Below are 8913 nucleotides of genomic sequence, written 5' to 3'. Positions count from 1 at the left end.
GATTTCTAGAAAACTTGAGTTCACTGATAGAAATATCAGAGGACATTAAAAAATATAATTAAATTTTATAACCACCTGGGTAATTAATCCAATACAATTTTAGCAAGCTTTAGTCAAGAAACCGTAATTTGAGTTCAAGTAACTGTAAAACAAACATAGAAGAATAATAGCTTTGAGAAGACTTGAGAAGTGATTTTTTTTTTCCTTGCAAGATTTTGTCTTTAAAATATTTTATTGGGGCAGCTAGGTGGCGCAGTGGATAGAGCACAGGCCCTGGAGTCAGGAGTACCTGGGTTCAAATCTGACCTCAGACACTTAATAATTACCTAGCTGTGTGGCCTTGAGCAAGTCACTTAACCCTAACCCCATTGTCTTGCGAAAACTAAATATATATGTGATGGCACATATTTACATTTTCTCTCTCTGGGATAGGCTGAGGTTGGGGGTATCTCTGCTGTAGGGCTTAATGAACCAGGTATCTGCATTAAATTGGGTCCCAGTATAGTTGAGCCAGTCCCCCTCTCCCCCCTCCCCAATATAGGCCCACCAGACTAAGAAAAGTGAACCAGTGCAAATCTGTCACATGGAGTAAATTAAATCTCCCATGTGGACTGTAATTGACCTCTGTACTTCTAGCCTGGGTAAGCTAGGAAGACTGTCTCAAAAAAAATTTTTTTTTAATTGAGAGGAAGTCTCTCACAAAGTGCTCTCATCAGATTACTTATCATTTCCAAGGTGCCTTTCAATGTTCAATCTAATTTCTGACTTACTATGAGTCTTGGAGAATCCATGGTTTCAGAGTAAATATGATTTATTAGAAAGAATGCTTCAACTGAGAGTCAGGAGGTCTGAACTCAAGTCCTGACTCTTCCATAACTTCTCTAGGTCTGTTCCTTCCACTGTAATGGAAGAACCAGTTTCTTCATTGGAATGATCTCTTAAATTCACTTCCAGCTATAATAATCTGAAATACAGTAAATTAAAAAAAAAAAGAATTACAAAACCTGGGAAAAGCTCAAGTTATATACTCTGAAAAGAAAAACCCTGGCACAGCAGATCTACCTAAATAGAATTTTATTGTGGTTAACATTTTTTTTGAAAATGCAATTAAATTTAAGATTAAACAGGGTATGTCATATGATGACTGAAGGAATTAGGAGTGATTAGCTTTGAGAAAACTCATGTGAAACATGAAAGTTAATGTTCAAGTATTTAGGTTGTCAGAGGGGAAGAGGGTTAGCTTTGAGAAAACTCATGTAAAACATGAAAGTTAATGTTCAAGTATTTAGGTTGTCAGAGGGGAAGAGGGTTGTTTCGTCAGGACAGTCCCACAAAGTAAATCTATGAGCAGTGGGTTAAATCACTCAACAAATATCTAATCAAGCACCTGCTCTGTATGAGACACTTGCTAGGGTCTGGAAATTGCAGTGTAGCAGATTTAAGCTCTATATAGGAAAAAGTTGCTAACAATTAGCATTTTCCAGAAGTGGAATGGGTTGCACCAATAAGCAGAAGGTTGTCCCTAAGACTGCTCATGGGAGATCCTAAGGTGGGATTTGATAGTCTCTGAGATGTCTTCCATTCAAATCACTTTAGTGATTTTCATTCACACACCGGTATGAATCAAATTGCTTTCCTCCTTTTGGGGATATTTTGCTGAAGTTTTGTATTTTAATTTTGTTGGGGAACGATCTTTGAGTTCAGTGTTTAGGGGTGTATTGAACTTTTGAACAAAGGTAGTTAGAGGGGTGGCTAGGCGGCGCAGTGGATAGAGCACTGGCCCTGGAGTCAGGAGTACCTGAGTTCAAAACGGGCTTCAGACACTTAATAATTACCTAGCCGTGTAGCCTTTGGCAAGCCACTTAACCCCATTGCCTTGCAAAAACCTAAAGAAAAAAAAAAGAGGTAGTTAGAGAAATTTAAACCTGAAAATCTGAAAATCAGTAATCTAATCTAGTATCCACATCCAAAAGATGAGGAAACTGAATGCCAAAGAAGTTAAGTGAATTATTCAGATTCAAACAGCTATTATGTGGTATACTCAAGAATGGAGACCTGGGTTTTCCAATTCCCTCGAAACTTAAGTGAGCCTATCAACAGAATCAAATAAAAATTATCTTTGTGGGGAAGTTTGAAATACATGCAATTGCACAAATGGAATCTTTTTCCTAAATAATAACCTATTAGTAATGACTGGCAAATTAAATAATGTGTATGTGATAAAGATAATAAAAATTCTGTTACTTAAATTCAAAACCTTTTTGTTTTCCTTGCCCCAGTCCTTTGGCTTCTCCAGTCAAAATAACTTGAATATCTTCATTGCCTTTCCCTCTCTTCCATTTCCAAAATTTACTGGAGATAAACAGGGCATATTCTAAGTATTGGGTGTGTCCATGTGTCCTAGAAAGAGCAACTGTTGGGAGTCTGGAACCCTAAGTTCAAATTCCTGCTACATTGCTTGTGTGACCTTGAGCAAAGGCACTTGCCTTTTTGAGCATTCCTCAAAGTATATAATCACAAAGTTGGACTATATAATCTCTGAGGTTCTATCTCCAAGTCCTATGAGTTGCTTTTTATCTAGTTATCTAAAAATACTGAGTACCATATTGGCTTAATGGGCCATGGCAGCAAAATGATAAAACAATGCTACTTATTAGAGACATGAACCAGATTCGGATTAGATGGTAGATAGAATGCAACCCTAATTCAGACTAAAGTCTTGCTGGGTAATTTTTATGCCTCAAGGGAATATAATTACCATATTTCTAAAAATCAAAATTATCTCACTATTTCAAAATCTTGTCTAATGGTACTTTAGATTTTGGATCGAAACTTCTATTTTGATTTTTTTTTAATATAGCTTTATTTTGGCTTATATAATCCCTTGGACCATGTGAAGAGATACTAAGGTCAAATAACCACGGTCTGAAACCTGTACCTTGGTCTTGGTGCCTTGTTTCTGGCTCAGTTTTCTTACTTGAAAAATAGGGGCTGTGTATATGCTTAATATGTGAATAAATTGCTTTGGATTCCCAGTAAATATGACATCTTAATGCTAATTAAGCACTTAAAATTTCATAGTAACCAAACTTTACATTATGGGTACTTGAAAAGGAGGTGGGGGAAATAGAAAAGGAGATTTTTATATCCTTTTCTACTTAAGGTAGGAAAAGGAAAAGTAAGCACAGATGATTTAAACCAAGACAAATGTGAACTCCACAATAAGTAGCTCTAATTTACTTAAAAATACCATAGTAAGTATATACATAAAGTGTGCTATTTAAAAAGCAGGATGTATAGAATGATATACCACAGTTAAGTCATCATAACTATAAAAAAGGCCTATGCTACTTTTTAAAAGTTCATAAATGTTGACATACTCTTAATTGCCTTCTAGGTAAGACTTTGGAGACAAGTCCTTTTATCAGTTCCCACCATTTACTCCTTTATCACTAGCTTAAGCCAGGCAGACACATGCAAATCAATAGAGTCCCAGCAAGTGAAATAAAACCTAATTTATAGTTATTAGAAGAATAGCAATAATGAATTGCAAGACATTGTACTTGAATTCTGAATTTTTCTCTACACATTAGGTTTTTAAAAAAATTATTCTTCAAATATATTAGAAAAGAATTCTACTAAAAAGAAATGTGCCCATAGGGCAGTTAAGTGGCGCAGTAGATAGAGGGCTGGCCCTGAAGTCAGGAGGACTGGAGTTCAAATCCAGCCTCGGACACTTAATAAAGACCCAGTTGTATGACCTTCAGCAAGTCACTTAACCCCATTGCCTTGCAAAAACTGGAAAAAAAAGTGTCCTTATTTTGATTTTAGAAGAATAAACACTGTTCTACATTAGTATAACGCTATTATTTCAGGAACAAGAGAGATATATATAGCTGTGGCATACTTGAAAAATTATTAAAAGCCCTAGGAAACCAGATTCCTGGTTCTACAAGGTTGAGATGAGTTTCTCAGTCTATAAATGGGGGGGAGAAGGGGAGGGGGGGTAAGTAGGGATATAATTTTCATTGTCACAAGCTGGTTTAGGATTTCTGTATCACTAATCTCAAAAAACGAGAACACACACAAAATGCTATAGAATAAATATTCAGGAGCTATGATCACACCAAATTACTGTTTTGTAAAAATTGAGCCTTAACTTCTGGATCTGCTGTTAACCTTTTTCAGAACCTTTTATAATGAATGTCTCTTTAGCAATCATCAATACAGTTTTAAAATTAACAGTATTTCCTAAGACTATCATCCTTAAGGGAAATTTCTACAATCCAAATATAAACACTTGCAATCTATCTGTGAATTCAAGAAAGATCACTTTTAACTAAAAGTCCACACAAGATTAAGTATAAGGGTACTATATCTTTACCATTCTTAGGTATAGAATTTTTTAAAACTAATGCTAAAGACCAAAAATAAATTGGTTGTATTAATATCTACATAGGATACTACCTAAAATCTGCTATATCTTTATCATGTTGGATATGGCTATAAATTACAGTGGGTAAATCCTATTGCTCACCTTCTTTGGACAGATATATTTCTAAGGCACTTCCTGAGAAATACCCAGTTTCCCAAATAGATTATTTTCTACTTTTCCCTTTTACCTCAAATCTAGCTAGCTCTTTTTTTTTCCATCCCACCCCCTACCTCCAAGCTTTTGGGAAAAGAGAGAAAAAAAAAAGGTCATGTAATCTGCATGCTCTGGATAACTGACTAAACTCGGTCACAAAGATGTAGCTAGAATTATCTATTTTGAAAATAATCCAACCTCATACTACATTTGCCCTTAATTCCCCAAACCACACACATTCAGTGACAGAAAGCACTCAAACACAAAGACACAAGACTTGTTTAAAGGGGAGGCCAAATTATTATTTTAAAATTTGAATACAATCAATTTTTCTGGCATTAAAGCAAGTTAGAAATGCTTTAAAATGACTGGATCTTGATGAAACACAAAGTTAACCTTGGTAAAAAGTGGAAACAATAGTTTTACCAATATTTGCAATCAGCAGAAGTCTATTTTAGAGCAACACAAAAACCCCATGTTTACAATGATTGTGCCACAGAGTTAAAATTTCAGTAGTGCATTTAGTAAATTGTTCACATTTAGATCTTCACCTTGAAATGAGATAACTGTTTCTCCTTGAAAAGTTCTCAGAATACCTTGTGCAAATGCATCAGTCATCCATGTGCCTTAGCACACATTAAACTTTTCAATTTTATATATACAAAACACCTACCATTTAAGGCAGTGCAAAATACTTTCATAACAAAACTATAATGTACCTCTCGGGATATGAACAATATACACATATTACATGGTATACAGTATTTACAAAATATAAAATACAAGTTTGAATGACATTTTTAAAACTGTCTTTTGCACTTCTGGTCACAAGGCAAATATCAATTTCTGTACTGATTTCTTTTAAGTATTCCAGAAAACTTTAAAAACTATGTTTTTTTACATAGCTTGGATCTGGAGACTAAGCTTGAACTTTTAAGAGAGTTTTCAAATGTACTGCCATCAGCTCCCTATTTTGGCTGGAATTTTCAAAAGTGCTCCCCATCCAATGACTTGGAGGTTTTGGAAGGACGCTAGGAGATGGTGGATCACTAAACTTTGCCCCAGCGTAATTTTCCTTTTGGCTCACTTCAGTTTGAAAAGCTGATTTCTTCAGATTCATGTTTCTGATGTTCTCAGTATTTTTAAAAGGCTTTTTCTCCTGCTTCTGAGTGATATCCGATGCTACAGAATCCTGCCAAAAATTATTTTCATTTCTTTTTGCAGAGCTGATCTTGTTTAGTGGTATGTTACATTTGTTTTTCTGTCTGTTAATCTTTGGTTGTTCACGCAAATGTATACTGTGAACAAGTTGGCCAGGGGGAATGATAATCTTCTCAGACTTTCCCATCTTTGATTTAAAAACCTACAAAGACAAAGAACATAATGTGAATCTTTTTCCAGTCTTAAGATATTATCATTTCATTTAAATATGTACCTCCAGTTACTGTCTTTGGATTACCTTGTTTTTAAAAAGCTCCCATTTATAAGTATCAGCTTAATTCTGCATAGCACCTATTGTTATCATACCTGTTTTGGCTATAGTTAGTATCACAGCTTGCAATAAGGGGGGGTTTAACCCAGGGTCCACTGAGTTTGTTTTAAAACTATTTTAACAACTTTAGTTTTCTTTGTTTTTTTTTCTATCATTGATTTCCTTTGTAATCCCAGCTATTTATTTTATTCTGAGAAGGGGTCCCCTAGGCTTTACCAAGTTGTCAAAGGGGCCCACAGTGCGCGTGCATGCACACATGCGCACGCGCACACACACAAACACACAAACACACACACACACACACACACCAGGTTAAGAGCCCCTGATTTAGAGCCAGAAAAAGTGGCTGTTATAACCTTTCTTTTAAAGAGGAAGGAGCAAGAGTGCAACAAAATATTCTGAGTACTTCAATGTGCATGAATTTTATATTAGAGTTGAAAGACCTCCAGGCTTTGACACTACCCTAAATAATTTGCCTGGAAACTACTTCATATCTCTGTGGGTCCCACCATGTGAATGAAGTCCTTTTTTAATACTGTTTTCTTAAAAGTAGTTTTAAATATAATAGACATTGGCATTCCTTGACCAGAATATTAGAGCAGATTGTAATTTTTGTTATTTAAACACCTTATATTCAAGTTGAGGAAACTGAGGTCCAGGAAGGTTGAAAGGACCTAGTCAAGGTAACAAAACTCCAACTTAGGTTTTCATTCCAAATCCATGATTCATACTATTTATTTATTTGTCCCCCTTGAAGGCATGATAAGAAAAGCAAGTCAGTAACTATTCAAAAGAATACAAAATAACAATGTCAAATAATGACACTATACAAAAATGTAAAGGATAAGTTCTTTTTTTCTTATAGGGTGGGCCATCATGGAAAAAACACTAATTTGTAGAGGATACTGATATCCCTCTTTTTCAAGGCTACAGAAATAAATTGTACAAATTAAATTCTACTCTAGCGGGCTACTGTGTTTCCCTAGATCATAGACTTTAATACTTGACCATCCTTTTGTCCCATTCTCTTGGCCTTTCTACAATGTCGCATTTTTGGAAGGCTCTAGAAAAGCTTTTCTCTACAAGGACTTCTTCATGAGTGGTTTTCTATCATCCTTTGGAGAGTTCCCGGTTACTGAATGCTGAACTGCAGCCGAGCCAGGGATCAGGGGTTCACAAGCTTTAGGGGAATTAGCCTATCCCGGCTTTCTGAGTACAAATCACCGACTCTGACCGCGCTTTCTTCCACTTTTTTATTTTGGGTTTTGTAAGGCCAGGCGTGGGGTGCGGCGGCTGGGCCACGGAGGGCCTGGCTTCGCCGCCCGGCACCCCTTCTTTCTTCCACTTTTCGGGTCCAAAGCCAGCCGGGCGCCTCCTTCCGGCGCGGGGCCGGCCCGGCGCTTCTCCCCACGGCCGGGCGCCGCCTCCGCGAAGGACGGAGCAAGTTGTGGCCGCCCCCGGCGCGGCGGGGTGCCGAGGGGATTCCGGGGGGCCCGTTCCAACGCGGCGGGACGCTCGGGGGGGGGGGCGGAAGACCCGAGGGGGGGACCCCGAGCCCCGAGGACGGAGGAGCCGCCGCCGCCGGCCCGCAGCGCGCGCTGACGTCACCCTGCCCGCGCGTGCGCGGCCCGCCGGGGGGCGCTGGCCCGCCGCCAGCCGCCGCCTTCTAAATCGGGGCTGTTGCTGGGCGCAGCGGCTGCGCTCATTGGCCGCCTCTGGCCCACCAATGGGCGACGCGGGCGCCTCCCCGGCCCCCTCCCCCCTCCGCCCCTCCCCCCGGGGCTCGGACCCCGGCGGGCGTCACGGAAACTTCCCTCCCGAGTCCGCACACGGGCCGCCCCCCGGCCCGCCCCTCCCCCCGGCCCGGGCCGCTGCTCCCACGGGGGCCGGGGAGGGGGGGGGAGAGGGCTCCGGGCCCGCCGCCGCCGCCGCCCCACTTACTTCCTTCCTGGGCAGCCGCGGGGGGCCGGGCTCGGCGGCGCCCGGCGGCGGGCCCGGGGTGGCCGCGCGGCTCGGGTCCTCGGGCCGGGCCCCCGCCGCGGGCGCCGCGCTCGGGCCGCCCGCGCCCTCGAGGCTCGGCCGGTGCTGCTGGTACTGGTGGTAGCGGCTGGGCAGCTGCCCCGCCGGGCCGGGCCGCACCTTCTTCTTCCTCCGCTTCTTGGGGGCCGCGCGGGGGGCGCAGGGCGGCGGGGGCGGCGGGGGCGCCGGCGCGGGCGGCTGCGGGGTCCGGCAGCGGCCGTCCCCCAGGAAGTGGAGGAGCAGGTTGGGGGGCAGCGCCCGCGGGTCCGGGAGCCGGGGGAAGGGGGGCGGCGGGACGGCGGTCATCACGGGGAAGTGTCCGAAGAAAGCCCGCGGGGCGAAGCCCAGCGGCGCCAGGCGGCAGCCCAGGATGAGGGGCTCCCGCTGCGGGACCGAGGCCACCGTCATGGAGCCGGCCGGCCGGGAGCGGGGGGAAGCAGAGAGAGGACGGGGCGCCGGCAACCGCTGCTGGGGCGCGGGGCGCGGGGCACGGCCGGGCGGCGGCGGCGGCGGCGGCGCAGCAACAAATAGCCCCGCTCCGGCCCGAGTGTTGTTATCGGAAGCCCCGCCCCGCGCCCGGCCCCCCGGAGCCCCGCGGCCAAACAGAGCCCGCCGCCCCGGCCCCGCCCCCCGGAGCCCCGCCCCCGGCCCCGCCCCCGGAGCCCCTCCGCCGGCGGACACAAACAACAGCCGCCCTGCTGCAGCGCAGCACAAAGGGCGCTCACTGCGCAGGCGCCTGCGCCGCGCTCCGGGCTCCCCGGAACAATGAGGCTCCACGTCAGCCGCCCTCCGCCCCGCGCTCGGAGACCCCCGG

The 8913-nt window shown here is 43.5% G+C and overlaps 1 protein-coding gene across 1 annotated transcript; it reads right to left on the bottom strand.

Moving 5' to 3' along the window:
• Positions 1-5089: 5089 nt before the first annotated feature.
• On the bottom strand, positions 5090-8674 carry PNRC1 (proline rich nuclear receptor coactivator 1). The gene is made up of 2 exons (XM_074187133.1): positions 8022-8674; positions 5090-5951 (listed from the first exon to the last, which is right to left on the bottom strand). Exons 1-2 carry the CDS (start codon positions 8505-8507, stop codon positions 5508-5510), a joined length of 930 nt encoding a protein of 309 aa, XP_074043234.1. The 5' UTR covers positions 8508-8674; the 3' UTR covers positions 5090-5507.
• Between the last annotated feature and the right edge of the window lie 239 nt (positions 8675-8913).

The sequence above is a fragment of the Macrotis lagotis genome, chromosome 5, assembly GCF_037893015.1.
Source record: "Macrotis lagotis isolate mMagLag1 chromosome 5, bilby.v1.9.chrom.fasta, whole genome shotgun sequence".
Taxonomy (NCBI): domain Eukaryota; kingdom Metazoa; phylum Chordata; class Mammalia; order Peramelemorphia; family Peramelidae; genus Macrotis; species Macrotis lagotis.
The sequence above is the reverse complement of the archived record's forward strand: the minus strand, read 5'-3'. Positions and strand labels throughout refer to the sequence as shown.

Bases quoted from the DNA above. Each gene is read 5' to 3' on its own strand.
- PNRC1 (XM_074187133.1), bottom strand. From the start codon at position 8,507: ATGACGGTGGCCTCGGTCCCGCAGCGGGAGCCCCTCATCCTGGGCTGC. The intron at 5,952-8,021 runs GTAAGTGGGGCG...TTGTCTTTGTAG, and splicing joins CGCGGCTGCCCAGGAAGGAA to GTTTTTAAATCAAAGATGGG.